The sequence below is a fragment of the Haliotis cracherodii genome, unplaced genomic scaffold (genome assembly GCF_022045235.1).
Source record: "Haliotis cracherodii isolate W230 unplaced genomic scaffold, xgHalCrac1.p SCAF_1, whole genome shotgun sequence".
NCBI lineage: Eukaryota > Metazoa > Mollusca > Gastropoda > Lepetellida > Haliotidae > Haliotis > Haliotis cracherodii.
This window is the reverse complement of record NW_027266264.1, coordinates 18771163-18791727: the sequence shown is the minus strand read 5'-3', so window position 1 is coordinate 18791727 and position 20565 is coordinate 18771163. Positions and strand designations below refer to the sequence as shown.

General features: G+C 38.9%; 1 protein-coding gene across 7 annotated transcripts in view; it reads left to right on the top strand.

Moving 5' to 3' along the window:
- The window catches only part of LOC139473971 (transient receptor potential cation channel subfamily M member 3-like), a 265126-nt gene that overhangs the window by 147575 nt on the left and 96986 nt on the right, over positions 1-20565 (top strand). For all 7 annotated transcript variants that reach the window (XM_071256840.1, XM_071256857.1, XM_071256868.1 and 4 more), the window contains exon 3: positions 14917-14996. In XM_071256840.1, coding sequence (XP_071112941.1) covers positions 14917-14996 — 80 coding nt within the window. The remainder of the gene's footprint in view (positions 1-14916; positions 14997-20565) is intronic.

Here is a 20565-nt window from a genome sequence, read left to right as displayed (position 1 = left end):
TCAAGTGGTACTGGGTAGGGACAACACAAGTCAAATTGTCGTGGCTTTCTGTCTACATGGTGCAACTGGAGACATCCCTTCCTGCAGTTTTGTTATTTTGGGGTTTATGTCTAAGTAAGTGCATGTCAAAGTCATGGAAGAGTGCTGATGACTGATGGTCTGTGCGTGTTAAGTAGAAACATCCAGGCTTTTACAGTTTCATCTGTCTTCGAGTCAAGGAGTCATATCCAACTAAGCCTGTGCCAAATGTCTCACCCTGAGACACTTTGTCCCTGAAAGGTCTACTTACAGACTGCACCTTACATGGCTTATAGTCTTCGACTTGCCATACGATGTCCATGCCTGGAAATGTCTCCAGTGTTCTCTCTTCAGATAACTTAATGGTACTTCTCCTACAGTAAAGAGCTTCACTTATATTGAATTTACGCCTCAGATGATAAAATTTGATTAAAACCACTAAAGTGACAGAATCAATTGTCTGGCCTAGCGGCCATGCCGAGGGTCAGTGTAATGTTATGGGAATAATACTGCCCTCTGTGTGAAATGTTAAATTCAGCATTAGCTAGGTAGCCAGCTATGGCTTTTGTTTGATTTGACATTAACAGGTAGCTCAGCATCGGAGAGGACTGTTGACATATTCCTTGATGATGTTTCTGCCTAGCTTGTTGCCCATGTGTGAGAATGGGCAGTGAAACAATGGCGAAATCTGATTATGACTAATTGGTTGAGTGCAGTAAATTGATTTAGCTGGAGTGCTTTGTTATCAGAATGACTGTTGATGGGTTTGAATTAGTAGCATGTCTTTTGGTGCATCCAGTGTCATACCCCATGGAGTTGAACTTGATCACTTCATTAGCTGTACTGCTGCTGAGGTCATAGCATGCACTAAAAATACAATAAAACCTGCTTGTCTCATCTTCAGTAAATGTCATCCTAGTTCACCTTATAAACCTGCCCTCGGCATGTTGTTGGTGCAGCATTACCAGGACTCCATCCTAGTTCACCTTAAAAACCTGCTCTACCCTTATAAGTTCACCTTATAAACCTGCCCTCGGCATGTTGTTGGTGCAGCATTACCAGGGCTCCATCCTAGTTCACCTTAAAAACCTGCTCTACCCTAGTTCACCTTATAAACCTGCCCTCGGCATGTTGTTGGTGCAGCATTACCAGGGCTCCATCCTAGTTCACCTTAAAAACCTGCTCTGCCCTAGTTCACCTTATAAACCTGCCCTCGGCATGTTGTTGGTGCAGCATTACCAGGGCTCCATCCTAGTTCACCTTAAAAACCTGCTCTACCCTAGTTCACCTTATAAACCTACCCTCAGTATGTTGTTGGTGCAGCATTACCAGGGCTCCATCCTAGTTCACCTTAAAAACCTGCTCTACCCTAGTTCACCTGATAAACCTGCCCTCGGCATGTTGTTGGTGCAGCATTACCAGGGCTCCATCCTAGTTCACCTTAAAAACCTGCTCTGCCCTAGTTCACCTTATAAACCTGCCCTCGGCATGTTGTTGGTGCAGCATTACCAGGGCTCCATCCTAGTTCACCTTAAAAACCTGCTCTACCCTAGTTCACCTTATAAACCTACCCTCAGTATGTTGTTGGTGCAGCATTACCAGGGCTCCATCCTAGTTCACCTTAAAAACCTGCTCTACCCTAGTTCACCTTATAAACCTGCCCTCGGCATGTTGTTGGTGCAGCATTACCAGGGCTCCATCCTAGTTCACCTTAAAAACCTGCTCTACCCTAGTTCACCTTATAAACCTACCCTCAGCATGTTGTTGGTGAAGTATCTCCAGGGCTCTACTACTGTCAGCCAGTCTTAGCTGCACATAGCAAAATATGTTCCCGTAATTTGTATATATTCATGTTATTGTCTAATGTATTTCTGAGAATGTATTCCTTCTATGAATGGATGAATAAAGATGGTACTTGTTACACTGTCTGGCGCTCAGCATTAAGGATCTGAAACAAGGACTGGTCGGCTCGGAGTCAGTATACTGTGTCTGAGTGGGGTATTCATGTTAAACTGTGGCATGCTATCTCAGTGGGCTAGCACTATAAATCGGCATTACAAGCAGCCACAAACACACATGTGCATGCACTTCGCTATATAAGTGCAATAATCTTGGACGCGATGTTAAACCCCATTTACCTTCTCACCGTCTATGAATGACAGAATTCAATTGTTTAAGAATGAATGTTTCAGCGTAACCTACCATCACCCTGGTTTATTTTATCTTCATTTACAATCTCTTAAAGTATACAGTCAGTGATCTCTCTAGACCCAGCAGTTATCAGACTCTTGTACCCATTGGCATCATCATGCTAAGAGGTTACTGGATTGTCCAGGGCTTCCCATGAAGACTGACACACTAGATTTGTTGAACTGATTTAGTTAAATCGATCTCATTGAAGGATCTCAGTATCTATTCTCTGTCTGTCTGGTGGTTATTTGGTCATGCCAGAAGATAAAAAGGCAAGTGACATTTGCGTCCGAATGGATTACCTATTTCTCTTCAGCGTAAACACCAGTTTTCTGACTCTAAAAGTCTCAATATTTCACTGAGCGTCACCACTCTCAATGAATGTTAGTCATCCAAATGGAGATGGAACCTAAAGGTCACCATCTTGTATATATTTAATTTGCAACCTGAACAGTATGCTTAGTGTACCAGTTGCTCCAGATCAATGTTCTAATTTGTTCTTATGAGGAAATTTGTGAAGGGATTTTGAAGAAAGGAATAAAAATGGCTGCAGTTATTGTAGTTAATGGATAATTTGCAGCCTCACTTCCAAGTGTGAATCAATTGTTCAGTAATTGTTTGCTGAACTACCAGCTTGACAAGAAATTAGTCCACCAGGGAGTCTTTCTGCTGGGAATAATTATTTCATGAATCGTGGGTTTCACCGAAGTGGTAAACGTCTGAGAACTGCATCACTTCAAGCTTTCCTCCCACATTAAGCTGACACACTGTGATCTAACTGGAATACTGTTAAAAGAGGCGTTAAACCCAACTCACTCACTCACTCTTGCAACACATGGTAGTGGGATACTCTGATGTGTTTCATACCCTATCCGTGTCTATATCATGCCCATCTTTTGGTCCTGCAAAAGTTTCATTAGTTGATAGACCGTTGATACATGCTTTTCTATCATATAATTTCATCACTATTTAGCTGTTTAAGCCAATGGAATCTGTTTCAACAGGTAATGGAAGCTGATTATTCGCATTGATGTTTTGAATTGGTCATATGCTCATGAGTAATTTAATACTTTTCAGATTCATTAAGTCTCTAACTTTTCAGTATATATGTGGTTTTTCATTGGATTTCTACATGCTGGACTCTGGAACTATTGTTATGTCTCCAGATAATATCAATTGCTCTTTGAAATCATTTTACAGTTGCTTGTCTCAAGAGAGATACCAGTGTCTGCATTCCTCTTTCAGAAAATGAATAAATTTCCCCAGTTGACGAGAATGCTTTGACAGACAAAATTAAATTTAGAGAGAAATAAATGAGATGGTGCTTTCTTTATGTAGGAAAGGCCTACATGTATTGAGAGGGGAACGTTTTCATAATTGCACGGAGTTTGTTCTTCATCTAGTTGAAGCATGATGAACTGGTCTGTAAACTCATCATGTTAGAACAGATCCAACACATTACTCATTAGTTTGTTTTGCCAAAGAAACCAGAGTTTTCAATTTTAGACTTTATGGCTTGTCTTAAGCTCAAACCCTCATTTCTTTCTGTGTGTGTGACATTAAAGCTTTCTTCTGTCAGAACCTTGTGTCCAAACAAGATGAAAGCTTGGAGCTGACAGAGCTGTAGTGGCTCTCCCCTTCCAGGCATGTGAGATGGTGTCATCCTAGTGGGACCATTTAGCAGTGGATTGAATAGAGACTGATGTGAATGGTATGCTGTCATGGTGAGCCAACACTATGACACCAGTCCCAACTGTCCACTTAGCAAGCATTGGACCCAGTAACGCGTTATGTCTGTGGTGGCTCGTGGTCTTTTGAACAGCTCAAAGGTCACAGAGGAGGTGAAGTTAGTAACATTGGTCATGAAGAGTACTTGGATGGTTGAGAGTTTCTTGGGCTCCGGTCTTGCACCACACTGAAGCTCATATGGCACATGTGGTGTCTCCTTAGGGAAAGACTTTGTTCAAAATATGCCTTTGTTCCCCCAGCAGTGAATGGGTACCTGGTAGGATGAGATGATATATGGCTGGGAACCTTCTTTCACCTCACAGGCGGTTTGGTTTGTATACTCTCCAAGGAGCTGAGAATGGAGAGCACACTGATCCATTGATCAGGGTAATGATATAGCGCTTTGACCATGCTTTGTTAGCCTTTAGGTTGTGGATTTGGTAGCCTATTGCTGCTCTTTGTCATCCAGGATTCTGCTGCCCTTCAGTCTCGGCAGAATATGTTTTACCCTGCAGCGTTACAATCACATATCAGGTTTTTCCATGATTAGCAATTATAGAGTTTGGCAGTTTGATTATGGAGTTCATCATAAGTGAATGTTTTAAAAACTTGGAGGTAATTTCAAGATGCTTTATGAAGTAATGCAGTGTGATTTTCAGTAATTTGAATGACACATAAAAGAGACAAAGCAGTAAAAAAAATTCCAATGGTGTTAATAATTGTTTGTTATGGAAACGAAAGTGGAATCTCATAGTTTCTTGAATCGGAGAGATGAGAAATAAAATTCCACAGAAACATCGGATAGCCTACAGGTTTGATATGTTTGGTACTTTGGGTGATAGTTGTGAAGCCTCCCAAATTAACCTTACACCCCGTTGTATAACGGAAATATTGTTCAGAGCAGTGTTAAACCTACTCTCTCATGTATGTTTTTTAACCGTTCACTGTATAACCAAACTTTCAGTTCATCTGACTAGGCCTCATGTAATAAACTCAATGTGCAGTCATGTGCATCATGCTTGTGTAATAATTCTTCCATGGTTAACAATGCATACTTGCTATTGTAACAAGTCATTCATTTCATAATAGACACTTATTCCACCCTGGTATTGAAACTACAAGCATACATCAGGGGTTATTGGGAGACAACTCCCTAGATTTGTATGGTTGGGTTCCTCCCTGCTTAGCTCTCCACACAGTTTCTTCTTTAATGGTATTTTCATTACCATCCTTGAGCAGTTTGTGGGAGGCCAGTGATCACTGAAAGGGTACTCAAGAGACGAATTGGTCTGTACTGTACACAGTAGAAAATTTAGTGCAAAATAAAATGAGGTAATAGAGTTTAACAATGCTCTCCAGTGGGGTTTAGATCACCATAATGCTGTTTATTTTAGATTGGTTATGATGTCATGAAAAACAATATCTCATATTGGAAGTCGTGTTCCGGTTTTCCTTCAGTTCTGTTGGGTTTTATGCTCGTCCAAGAAGCTTCTTCTGGCACGCTGGAGGATTCCAGGGCACAGTAGTTTACCCCAGGCTTGTTGTAAGAGCTGACTATTGAATATCGGGAGAAGCAATGTGTGACCTGCCTGATTCTTTGCCATAGTGCCTGGAGGCGTGGAGCATTGCTTGTGTTAACTTAAGATACTATTTTTAAAGGAATGGCCGTAAGAAAAGTGATGCTGGAGTCTGTAGAAAGAAACAAACCACTCACCTCTTCTTGAGCCAAGCCATGTTCTTGCAATATTTTCTATGTACTAAGTGAGATGTGTGGGATATTTATTTTTTTCCCAATATGATCAGACCAAAAACTAAAACAATGCTTGGTCTCCAGTCTGTCATCACAAGGATTAGTTTTTTTGTGGGCTTCAAGAATCTTCCCACCCATTGGTCAGCGAAAGCACTGTCATCATGTGGACAACAAGGAGAAAAGCTGGGCAGGTAAGGCAAGGTAGGAACTTTGCCTAATCCGGCTAGCCACATACTCCACCCTTGGACTTTAATCCTTCTCCAAATTCAGCCCTAAATGTCTATGGGATTGAGTATGACATTGAAATGACCAATTGCTGCATGATTGGATACTTGAGATGACTTGAATGGTCAGATAGGTCAGGATCCTGTCAGTTCGCTTAGGTATATTGCATCTGGCTTAATGGGAGCTCTGAACAGTCATGCTACCTCTGTTGCCAGGCACGCATGGACCCTCCAATCATTGCATCAAATTCTTTTGAATTTATTGGGTATTTTTTAATTGTATCACAGGTAGAATAGGAGAAGATTTGTACACAGCTGATCGCTGTTTTCAGCTTAGTTTAAGAGAAAATACACATGGTAACCTTAATCTCTGCATATAAAACAATGCCTAGCAGAACAGGAAATACAATTTAAGATGTAAATCATCCATCATGTCTAGTGATGTTTTATCTCAAATTTCACTTTTTTTACTGACCAAGTTTGTTATCACATGTTTGTTCACCTGAATTTTCTGAAGGGATACGATGTATTTTTTTACTGCGCATAATACTCGATAATGTTTATTTTTCTCTATGAATAATAGACAACTATGATATTCTAATCCTTTTTCAAACTCTGATGTGCAACGTGTGTGGCAAGGCGATTGCTGTGCAGATCGTGTTAGGTAGGTCTAGTATGTACTATGTTGGTCATCTACCCCGAGAACTCCACCTCGGTTAAATAGCTGATCGTCTGTTAACGCTCAGTAATTATTTGGACCCCACTGGTATTGTTCTAGCGAGGGATCACTGTATTTTTTTTAGCACCATGAATATGCAGTCATGTGCATTTACATACCCTGTACCCAATAATATCCATAAGAACTTATTATATGCATAGATTTCTTCAAAGACAACACTCTTATATAGATAATTTGACAGTTAATGTGGTCACTGGTCATTGTGTTAAATTAACACTGTCAACATGTTCAAACAATGTCAAATAATATATTTTGTTATTGTTTCTTTGAATATAATAAATAATACATCACCTGCTGACTTGTTTTTGTATTCATGAATAAATATTCATAATCATTACCCTATATTCATTTTACAGATCATGTTCCCCTCTAAGTGTTTGTTGCAGCCCTAGTGGATACATTAGCAATTACCTCCGTAAACATACGGGTTAGAAATGGTCTTCAGCAATCCATGTTTTTCATAAGAGGGATCAGGTGGTTGATGCATGTCATTGCGTCCCAATTGCATATAGTTGATGCTCATGATGTCAACCTCTGGAATGTCTGGTCCAGACTTGAATTTTTACAGACCACCGTCATATAGCTGGAATTTTACAGCATTAAACAACAAAGAAGCTGATACAGATTAGACCATCTGTTCTCAAGGACCTGCGACTAGCTGTCATTGTATACACATGTATTACACCTATTGCTTGTTTGCACCAACACCAACAACTGACAACAGATTTATGGTTCTTACTTTTTTCCTGGATTTACTGTGTCATTGATGGTTTAAACAGATGTATGTACCTAGCTACCTGCAGAGAGAATCTGTGATCTTATCATGCAGCTTAGGAGAGTTTTATTGTTTAACCTTGTCAGTGGACTTCTTTGCATAATGCCTTTCCATTCTCAAACTTTTAGAATTAGTTAACCTGTGCGAATGATAGGATAATACACGCAAGGTCCACAGCAGAAGCAACCATTTTAAAAAAATCTGGAAAAACGTGTGAAAGGTACAGCTATCTTTCACACAAATTCACTCACACCAAGAAAATAATCAATTGGCAGTTCTGTTGGTGTGCCAGCCTGCGGCAGCCATCTGAGTCTCACTGAGCCAGATAATGGAGATAATGGCTGTAGTTCAGAAATATTTATGAGACAACTATACTTACTACCCTGTCTGAACTACAGACCCGCTGGGTATAAAAACAACGATAATATTTCAACCCAACTTGGTCTACTTCATCACTGAATGGGGGCACTTTCCATCCTATTTACAGACTTACCATACCAATGTATTTAGAGATCCAAATAGTGTACTCCCAGGTTAACTGTCATGTGTATGAAAATATTGTTTTATTAGGTTACTAACCTGTAGGTGTATGGATGTCAAAAGATGTATCACAGTGATTGATGACTCCCCCAGATTTCTTGCAGTAGGTTTCTATGTTTTGTAAGTTATATCATTGGCTTAAAGGTGTACCAAATTGCACTTTGACTTTGTATAATATTTGGTAAGTACCATGTTGAACACACAGCAGGAATATGCACATGATAAGTAACTATTCAGTAAATTCAGTCACAATATCAGTCTTTAGGGTTATACTTGTATATATACAGCACATGAACAACTTTTCTAGACCAACAGTATTTCAACTGTATCATGGAAACTCAGCTTCATGCACATAGGGGGGCAAGGGTGGCCCAGTCGTCTAAGGCGCCGTGATTCGCTGTGCAGAGTTGTTTCCCTAGAAACCTATGATTCTGGGTTCAAATTCCGGTTCGCCCGGATTATGTTTCTAGGTTTATCAGCACCATACCCGTACTCGTGGGTTTCACCGAAGTGGTAAACATCTGAGACCTGCATCACTTCGGGCTTTCCTCCCACATTAAGCTGACACGCCGTGATATAACTGGAATACTGTTAAAAGCAGCGTTAAACCCAACTCACTCACTCATGCACATAGAAGAATTAAAACACAAAAGTGGACGCTCACCAGGATATTGAAATTGTACTACTATCCACTCTAGTTCATGAAGCACATAAATTAGCCGGTATCCATGCAACTGCTGCAAAAAGCTCATATCCTTGCAACCTGAGGCATATTTGGCATCTAGTCATGTGGCTATGCAGGATGATGATACAGATATGGTTGCCACTCGACAGCTGATCATCAGTGTATGTAGGTCTGCTTTTACTTCTTGGTCCAACTCGACACCTCATAGTGGTGGATGTAGGACTGCCGTGAATCATTATGTTACACAAATCAAATTTCTGTAGTCAATTCTTCCTGCTTGATGTAACCATTTGGACTGTAGTGGCCTTAGAAAAAGATTGACGACCCCATAAATGTTCTTTATCACAAGAAGACAGAAGGTGAGACCCCCTCAGTGGCTAACTCAAAGGTGTGAATTGTGATGCATGCATAATTCATACCTGTCTTCTGCCTGTGTTGAGAGTCACTAATGAATTATCATCATCTTCCCATGTTCATGGATACAACTGTATCAATGACACGTATTGTTGAGGGAAGAGACTGTCAGTAAGGAATTCAGGAAGTTCTCTATCATGATTACGGTAGTTGGGTTGATGTCATTGTGTAGAACACTTTATCACTGTGCAACTAACACCAGGATGCATCTGCTATTACCTTTGTGTCATTATTGAAAAAAACATCAAAATGTTGCTCCCTGGATGTGGACTGAAAGACGCTGATCCATGCACTAATATTGCCCACAAGTATGACAAGTATTTCTTTAACGTTTATGTTATAGTTAAAACACAACTCCGAGGTTGAAACTTTATCGCCAACTTGAGGCTTTAAATTTCAACAAAAATTAAAGAGTCTTTACAGCAATAGAAACCAGCAGTTTTAATCCACTAGTCCTCATGATGATACCATATAGCAAAACCCTTGAAAAAGGTAAATTTCTACGAGGATACTTTAACTATTGGGCATTTTAGCAAAAACTATAGGACGAGTGCCAATTTCTAATTCTGCTTTAAAGCGCCAGTAAGTCGACTGTTCTGAAGCTTCGTTTGAAAACATTAGCCCGTAACCCCCAAACTTATTCGACTTGCTCGCCTTATTCCGCGAGAGGAGTCTCTGCTCCAGTGACCACACTGTGGGTGTCGGTTTATAATGGTTCCAGACTTCTTTTTTTTAATTCTGAAATGTAATATCTGGAATGGACTGTGTAAGATGTGACAATGTGGCCGCAAGGTACTCTGGGTAGGTGGGTGATTCCATCATGGCTTCATACACCTGAGGCATAAATATTGTAATCTTGGCCTTGATAAACACTGGCTTCTAATCCAATAAAGCTGGCAATAAGTATTTTGTAACTCTTCCATATGACTTTCTCTTCAGTTTGCCTCCAATGAAAGCATGACCAAAGCAAGATACTCTGCGCAGCACTTGGGTTGTCAGCGTTGCTGTGCGGAGCTCTATTGTTTTGTTTGAGAATTGAATCATGCATGTGTGACATCACCCTTGGAAATTATTTCATGCATGATTTAAAAACACAGAATGTCGACATTATTAACTGTCCCTTTAACTAACTTATGAACCATCTAATGATGCAAGAAATACCAGAAAGAATTTTAAAAACATGGGGATACCTTACTGTGAAACAATACATTAGTCGCTGTATAAATACAATTTGATGACAATGGACAAGAGAAAGACCACATGCAGCATGCAGACAACTGAAGTCAGTGACATGTAAGATTGAACAACACTTATCACCTGCACAGGTGGCTCAGTGGCAAAACAGTGGTTTACAATTCTAAACATGATTTGTGAGGTTGCAGTTTCGATTCACCTCATAGAATTATCATGGAAAAAAATCGACATTAAATGCATATTAAAAGGATGTTTATAAAGCTTTGTTGATGTAAATTCTTCGGTTAAGCTAGTTTGAACCACGTCAACCAACTGTTGCACTATTTATTCATAATGGGAAATAACTCTGACTAATGAATACATGCAAAAAGAGGTAAACTGGTACGTGGCATTGGGTAATTGAGGTGCCAGCACACTGCACCAATTTCTTAGCAAGGGCTAATCTCTGTCTGATGTACTTGATCAACATCAGTTGAAGGTGATGGTCAATCCCCTTGATTTGACGTCTGTGTTGGTTCTGGCAGGCACTCAAACCTCACTTTATTCAGCACTATGACATCAGGATATATATACTGGGAACATATTCCAACCTAGCTGTTTTCACAAATAGAAGATAACTAGATATATTTTTATTAATAGCGGTTACCAAATTTGGAAAACAGTTGTCTTTATTAGCTGTGTCATGGTTATTGTATGTACTAGTCTATGACAAAGGAAGATTTTATCAGTGTCCTCGGTTTGTCAATATCAGTGTGCTACTCTGTTCTCAGCAAAGAGAACCTTCCCATTCTAAGTCCTTCACTTAGCAATTATAGCTTTTGCAATTACAAAAATGTAAACAGAATCACAGAAACCCAATTTTGTTTCTCTGGTGTTCACAAGTACCCAACACTGTTCTAAAGGATGCTGGGGACCTAATTATTTCAAAGTGACATCAGGTCAGGCAGCTGAAACTCAAGCAGCAGAAATAATGACAGATAATTTCCTAAATTATTGGGAGACATCTGAGGTATACGTACAGTGTGCCAGAGACTTGGTGGCCATATTTTGTTTGATGCTTCTGATATTGACAGCAGGCCAGATATACCGGTATTCCGAATTCTAAGAAATAGTAGAAGTAATGAGTCCACCTGTACACGTTAGGTTTAATATGATTGGGACGACAACTTGATCACTTGCTCCAAGATATATAAACCAACCAGGAGTTGTCTGGATTAGTTTGTGTCTGGATATTAAAATTTATAGCTCTAGGGAAAAAAACAAATACCTGAAATAAAAATGGAAGCTGAAAAACTTGAAGTACATGCATACCTGCATGTTGCTGAAAACTTGCATACGTAACCAAAATGGCAGAATGTGTCCAGTATACTGCAGAGATACTTTGCTGGGGCACCTGAATTGTCAGGAATGTGAGTCAGATTCAGTCATGCAAAGGCTGCATTGTCGGTGGTTTAAAGTGTAAGTAAACGCTTCACTATCCAACAGTTAATTTCACAAACTAAACTTTAAGATGTTAAAGACTAATAGCCTATCTTGAAGATAACATGTATGAACAATGTGATGAGTGAGTGAGTGAGTGAGTGAGTATGGTCTTATGCTGCTTTCCAGCAATATCACGGTGGGGGACACCAGAAATGTTCTTCACATAATGCTTTAACCACTAGGCAACCCGACAACAATGTGATGAAGGCAATAAACAAGTTGGAAATGTCCTGCCGAAGAGTGTATATAACTTGGACAGTCTCAGTTAAGATCCCCTTCGTCTAACTATATGTACAATTGCTGAGTATAACGAGAGGAATGCACATATGCTACCAGGACTGGCCCTTCTGTTCATCTGTCTGGCACTCCCAAAGGATTTACAACCTTGACCATAACATGTAAACTGATATTATCCCCACCCTTTGATAAACAGATACATTGTATACATTTGTTTGTTATGAAGAGAATAATACATTTATGCCAATAGGAATCGCCCTGGAGTCCAGCCTTGCCTCTGGAAACTTAGATCCTGGATCATAACATGGAAACAGTTCAGATCTTTATGCTACATTTGTATCTAGAGAAATACAAATTCATGCTGTCAGATTTGCCATCCACCTATTTTAAATGTTGCCAGAGTCAGAATTACGAAATATTTGCAGTATTATATACAGTACAGTGCAAATGTATATAACTATCCAGGTGAGCGATACAGGCCCTATGGGCCTCTTGTTTTAAGAATGTTTAATAAATACATTTATTCATATGACAACAGATGCACATCAACATGTCATACATTGTTTCTGAATTTTGTTTTGTTTAACCAGTCAACTGTGAGGTTGTACAGTTGTCAACACAACCAGGCTACTTGGTATTTTTGTTTAGTCTGTCATAGGGCTCGGATGAAATTGTCTGCTTATTTCTAAATTGTTTTTGATAAGGGAATGTTTTGATGGAATACCATGTTCATGTTATGTATACGAAATGAAAGAGTTTTCGGTATTGATTCAACTTTTTTGTCATTGTGATATACTTTACGGGACACACATGAATTAATGAGCTGAAGTACCATATTCTCTGCATTAAGCGCCCTGTGCCAATAAGCACCCCTCAGACCAACAATCTGACAAGTCATCTTTATAAGCGCTCCTACAATGACCACCCCGGCTGCGTCATACCAAAAGACGTTAAAAGATCGTACTCAGCATTAAGGGGCTAAAACAAGGACTGTTCACCTTGGGAGTCAGTATACTGTGTCTGAGAGGTGTATTCATGTTAAACTGCAGCATGGTATCTCAGTGGCCTTGCACTATTAAATCGGCCTCAGTTCGACTGGTATGTTTAGCAGCCACACACACACACATACACACACATGAATGCAGGTCGCTATATAAATGCAATAATCTTGGACGTGACGTAAAACCCCATTTCACCTCACCTCCAACAATGACTGAATATGTACATGGCATTCCATGTTTTCTAGTGTGTATTATGGATTGTTTTACAGACAACAGCAGCTCAGACTGACTATATGATAGCTTCATAACAAAAGTTTTAGTTTCATCAATGTTTGAACTGAGTTTATTTACTATGCTCAATCTCAGAAATCAGATTTAACTCGTTGTGCATGGTTTCAATAAGCTCCCCCTTTGGCATTTTCTAAGCTCCCAGGGTGCTTATTTTGGCAAATATGGTATTCAACTTGGAAAGAATACTGTCCCATGCATTAGGCAATTTGCAGTCCCTTTTCTCCCTCTTTTACAACATTCACAACATTTTGAACCTGTTGTGTTGGTTTTATAGCTGAAGTACTGGTACATCTTTATGAAATGTCAGTTTGAAAGATTTTCTGATGGCATTAAATTGTCCTTGAATTATCAACACTACTGTGACAAAGGGATAGACACTAACTAGACCAGACCTGGATTCTTGGTTTAGAATTGGTCTCCTGAGCAACGTATGCTCGGGGTTAGAATCGATTTAATTAATCAAACGGTCAGACTTGGTGACTCTGTTGTACTTGATAATATGTTATCATACCCTGATGGAGTGGATAGTTGCTCACCATATCAGTCACTGGATCAGATGGTCTAGACTTGATTGTTAACTGTAAGGCTACCGTCATATAGCTTGACTGCTGTTGAGTATGGTGTTAAAACAAAAAACAAAGATTTCAGACTATTGCTAACATGGAACTTATACCTTGATTTTAAGAGATGCGGAACTTCCTCAGAAGATGTTCAGACACAGTAGTGGATGACAGACACCTGGTGGCATCACTGTTTGTCAGTATCCATTGATATAATCTTCATCACACTTTGTCCAGGTTTCTTGGTAGAGCAGGACATGCTTACCCTTTTCACAAACTCTTGGTGTCATCACTGATTTTCAGTGATCCATTGATATAATTTACATCACCATTTTACATTGCCTTTTTTGCCCTATGTAATCTCTTTTGGCTGATAATCGAGAATGGTTTTCTGGTATTGACATTTTGAACTTTAACCAGTCTCAGGTCCCTGATCTAACCTTACAGAAGGTGGCTGTACAGTTTGTCCATCTGTTCAACTAGGTTTGACACATTTGATGGCATATGACGTCTAATGTCAAATGTTGACTTATAACCAAATTTGTTGCGTGGGTTTATCACATCAGTCACCATTTTCTGTTCAAAATGTGAAACATTGCTACAAATGTATTTAAACATTTAATGTGGTCGCACATTGAACATTTGACCTTCCAGATGTGACTGAACTATTGCTTCAATCTACAAATAAGCTATTAGTCACTCCAAGCAATTTGAAATTTAACTAATTTTGGAAAATTTAACTTTCAAGAATTATGGTGAGACATTTTAACTGTTCAAAAAGTGAAATTGCCATGTGCATATTTTGTATTTTCATTCTGCTGTCTGTATGCTTGTCGTAAGAGGCAGCTAACGGGATTGGGTGGTCAGGCTTGCTGACTTGGTTAATGCATGTCATCGTATCCCATTCGCATGGATTGATGCTCATGATGTCAATAACTGGATTGTCTGGTCCAGAACCGATTATTTACAGACCTCATTCATATAGCTGGAATATTGCTGAGTGTAGCGTTAAACAACAAACAAACAGTGAAAACTCAATGCTACTTTCATCATCATTATTATAATCTTTATATTCTTATGATTTTCAGAGTCAAAGGTCCTGGGTTGAAAAGACATTTTTCAAGAGAGAGTGTTCCAAGTTCATCAAGAGTTCCAGAGATGCAACAAAGTGAGTAATAATGGAGGTGTACAGAGACATGTAGAGGATCAGCATCTTGTTCAACAACGCGATCGAAGTGCTACGACTATTGTAAGTCTGTCTTAGTGTGTAGGAGTTACACTAATCATAGCACTGAGATTGCTTTGTGAAAGTCCACATAACAAGTAGGGGTTTGAGAAGATTTTCTAAATGTAAGCTGGAATGACATAGTGAAACCTGGTTAGTCTGGACCCCATAAGTCCGGAAACCTCGCAGTATGGACAATCTTCTTGGGAATGTCTATACTGCCTACTTTAAAGAAGTTAAGTACTAAATAGGACTATAGTTAATCTATCAGAAGACTTAAAAAGATGAGTCATTGTATCTGACTACATAACAAGCCAAATACTCACTTAATATGAAACATCTGCAACATGTATCTTATCTGAACAAGGAACTGAGGGGCAAGCATGACATGGCTGAGATACTGTAATAATACAAATTATTACTATTGGTCCTGAAGGTCCAAGTGATCTTTGCTCGGACTGTAGATCCCACTCTGTTGCTTGTTACCTCTATTGATTGTAGCAATGACTTTTTCAATGCCTGTATTATTTTTGAGTCCTGCAAAACTGTTAAGTGTGGTCTTTTTTTCATATTGTTGTAAGGCCTCACTAAATCATGTCTGTCTGTATTTGCTTTTTTGATATTTTTGAATTCCCTAAAGAGATTTTGCTATCAACTTTAACGAGGACAATTCTATGCTTTTTCATTAAGTTTTGATGTAATATCTTCTTTATGTTAACAATATTTTTAAACTATTCGGGGCATTTTGGAAAGCAATATCTCAGTAGCCTAAAACATTGAGTAATTTGAACCCTGCCTTGACATCATTTGTTTGTAGCAGCATTTCGTTCCTGGACCTTGTGTACATTTAAGAGTGAGAGATAGGCCTTGCATAAAAAACAATGGAGTCATCACCATCAGGGTAGTGCATCAGGGTCTCATAAATCCTACTTAATTAAAGTCTATGAAGCCCATATTGGCCTTGCCTTGACATTAGCATTGCTCAAACAGCTTTGTCATATATATCCTAGTTATGAGACTCTGGATGGAAATTAGACCCTGGCAAATCTGTGGCTTCCTATTGTCCTATTGCCAGTGACTCGTCAGAGCACAGTCCCATACACATCCAACCATGTAAAACACTCGGTGTAACACAGGAATCTTTTATAAGAATATTGATTCTTACGATGTGATTTTACTGATGCTGTGATTAACCCTAGAAAAAAACAAATGAGGAGACTCCAGTAATATCTTCCTCTTTTTCACTCCAAGTATTCAAGACCATGATGTTTTGTCTAAGGAAGAAAATGAAAACCTTTCAAAAGCCTGGAACCACATTAAAATTACATGTCTGTATTGAGAACTGCAAGCTTCCGGCTACTGTGACACACTGAATGTCTATAAAGCCAAGACAAATTTGATTTCTGTTTCTAGCTGGTCTATTTTGGTCGAGGCTGTCTAAGCCTGGCTCCCACCATGCAGTGCAGTCTTGATGAAGGGGGTGTTAGTGCCTCCAGGGCATACATTTGTAAGCTTGACGGAGAACCCTATGGCCCCCTTAACAGCCCCATGTTACTCTGGCACTTACAAGGCTACAAGGAGAATGATTTCCTTTAAATTACAGTAAGAAATTGGAAAAGTTCTGAAAGTTTAATGGTTCTCTGAATTTGGATATGTCTGGCATTTAACATGGCATCAATGGTCAACACACGCAATGTGGTAAATAGAGTTGGCAACAGTTTACACAGCTGCCAATTAGGGAAATGTGAAGCATGCACTTGCCAAGGGTCTTTCAGAATTTTGTGAAATACAAATTTAAAAAAGATTGAACTCCTGAGCCAATAAAAAAAATAGCTCTTGTTGTTAAAATTAGACCTGATGAATTGTGCGGTTGAAAATACAGAAAGATCGGATCTCCTGAAAAAGTGGAAAGCGCTTTAAAATATTTTTAATGATCTGTTTCACTGCAGATAATGTCTCAGCGCCTGGAGCAATGATTTATATAAATGTGTGATAGGGAAAGAGAGGAGATTACGCTGACACTTGAGTCTCCACAGCTCTGCTGGACACAGTGGGAGTAGGGAGGGATGAGGGCCGGCATATAGATTCTGTCAACATACAGCATGTCCAGGCACTGTCAAGACCTAACATCACTGTCAATAAAGAATATCAGGGTTGCTTAATTCCATTGTGTCTTGCCATCGGGAAGGAAAACAGGTCCTTTGATATAGGTTGAGGAAGGTTACAATTTGACAGCACATTTGGATTTGAGTTTGATGTGAATCTTGTGGAACTCTATGAATTTGAATTTGACCTAGTAACTAAAAGAAATACTGACCTATGAACCTTTGGGGATAGAGTTTTAGAAGTGAATGCATTAGTTGTGCGAGAATATGTGTTATCACTCAGGAAGTGATTAGCATGGTATTATAGTTGTCATTTTTTTGTAATATATCCAGCCTTAAATCAAAGGCCATTACAGTTGGCATAGCCAGTTATTTGATCCTTCTTAAAATAGAGTAACTTCTCCTGTATAATCAGAAGAGATGTTTGATAATGCTCTCAAATGAAATGTACCAGAAGGAGCTCTGCAATATTCTCATCCAAATCAGGAGATCAATGAACTCATTACACCCAATCCTGGTATAAATGGGTGATTACGTAGAGTACAATGTAATCTTTTTTAATTTTGGACATACTTGAGAAACATAAAAATCATTGTCCAACTTGAAGCTGTTTTATTCACTGAGCCAAACATTAAATGATGAGCTTATTTTGTGACTGACAAAAACAATGCTTGTTTTGTTACATTTTATAAAAAAATATTCCCAGAAGATTTTACCAGTATAATGTAATGAATAAGCTGTTATTGTGATTTTAAGAGCCAGGTTTGATATTAGTGTTTCCAAATATTTTGAATGTTGTTATATCTGGTTTATTAGTATATGCAGCCTATAGTATCCTCAACATAGACTATGTATCATCTTTTCAAGAATACGACTTGGAAGGAAAGGTTGACTGATGCCTCTGACTGAATCCAAATGGAATCAATTGGTGTTTAGCATTACTCAACCTATCAAGGTCAATGACCACAAAATACTTCATTTGGCAGTGTTCATATAAAGGTAATGTCCATACAGGAACTGATCTTGCGAAATATGATATACAAAAATAATAATCATTTGCAAATACACACATGGTAATGAAAACAAATGAAAGGGAGATCATTAGGAGTGGTACACTGGGTCAGCTGATCGCCTTCAGTAGAGACATTCAAAACATAATGCACAGCAAGCTGAACCCTCAAACTGCCACTCCTAAAGATATAAAACAAACCTTGTATAGTTTGATTCTAAATCACACATCATCACTATAAAATTCTATAGATATGAGAGTGCTGTTGTTTGTGATAGTTTGTTCCTTGTTGTGCTGATTGGTTAGTGTCTACTTCAAGCTTTCTTTTGGCCAGTGAAATTCATTGTAAACTTTTTGTTGTTTCTTCAAAATGATTTATGTCCAAAAGATATTTACAAACATTCTTTCAATATTACAGGAACTACAGCTCTGTATTTTGTAACATACATTAGCTAAATGATTTTGCTAAAGAAAGAAATGTTTTCTTAGAGCTTTAGCTAACCTGAACTGGAAGTTATAGAATATGTGCCCTGACTCTTTGTCATCAGTCCATCAACATAAACTTATACATTTAGACATATCCATAAAACCCTTTTAGGACCGTGAACATCATGAAGCTAAAAGTTTGCATAGATGATACCATATGAAACAATACAAAATGGATAATCATTAAGGAATATTTATTCAGCATTTTGTGTAGAATATTCCAGTTACTTGTTTTTACATTAACTTGATCTACCATTTATTATTCAACTTTCCATAGTCATCTTCCCTTTATGTCAAGCAATCTTCCTGCAGCTCCAGCCCTTGGTGTCTACAATTCACAACTTTTGAGGTACAATCGAGCATGCCCTTTCAACCAAGATTTTGAAAAGCGTCGTTCATGTAACAACTCTTTCTCAGAAGTTCTTTTATCAGGGTTACAGCACTTAAGGCCGCAGTAAAGGTTTTATGGTAGACATGTGGAAGACATTTCCAAAGTTTACGCACCAATGACAAAAATGATGTCCGATGCAATTCCTTGTTTTGACCTGTACCAAATGCTCCCATGTATTTTCAGGTGAACAAATCACTTGCCTTGTGTTTGTGGTGGGTGCCACAAGTGGGGCAGTATACGCTCACCTTTTTTGCAAACGCCTGGTATCATCACTATTTGATAGTGATTCATGAACACATGCTGTGATTTATTTTGATTGATAGGCATTACTTAGAGAGTTGACGGATGACAAGATAGACACAATTTTATGGATAACAACTTCTTTAATACTGTGAAAAGCGACGTTTCGGCATAGATCCTTATACCATTGTCAAGCAGTCCGGTATAGATCCTTATACCGTTGTCAAGCAGTCTTGCTTGACAGTGGTATAAGGATCTATACCGAAACGTCGCTTCTCACAGTATTAAAGAAGTTGTTATCCATAAAATTGTGTCTATCTTGACATGCTATGATATATTTGGAATCGTACAATCGCCTACAATATTTCAAATATTCCTGAAACAAGTCAGTCTTGTGATAGTGATGTGACCTTTTGAAGTAGAGGCATTGTTAGTTACTGGCCGATCTAATTCAAGTAGTTTCCAAAGTCATGGTAGAGTTTCAGAAGAGGGATGCCAGCAACTCAGACTAATTGTGTGTCCAAACAAGTCTGCCATTGATTGAGGTCACTCAAATACTACTCTGTTTGTCTGTCAACACAAATTTGATCTGGATCAATCTAGCAGTGAATGATTACCCTTAATTACACAGAAACAATGTTTCAGTTTCACACGGGGTGCAAAATTGCAGGGTCTAGACCTTCAATGAGACAGTACACCAGAATGTGGAGCACAATCCCTCTGAAACATTTAGGTGTTAAATCCGACCTTGGTCATAACATTGTTATGAAATAGTTTGCTGACATCATTTTGGTCACTTTGAAATGTAGACCTACAGTACAAAGAGTGAAACATAAGGAACAAGGAGCTGCAAGTCTCCTGTCCACCCTAGCATGACACTGATGTGGGCATCCATTGCCTGACAGGGATCCTATAGTGCGGTGTCCCACTTCCAGTAATTCTGAGGGAAAAGAATTTGGTGGGTTGACTTTGCTAACCACTGTGCATGATCCCACTCTTTAATTCTTACAGGTTACCAAAACCTGAACAGATATTACAGGATGGTCATGGTTGATCCGTAAATGAGGTGATGTGGGTGGGAATTTACTGGGAACCTGTAATGCAGTGATTGAACTCATGTGTTCTTCACAGTAGGAACCTATAGTGCAATGATTGAACTCACGGGTACTTCACTTTAAGAATCTATAATGCAATGATTGAACTCACGTGTTCTTCACAGTAGGAGTGAGTGAGTGAGTGAGTGAGTGAGTTTGGTTTTAACAGTATTCCAGTTATATCATG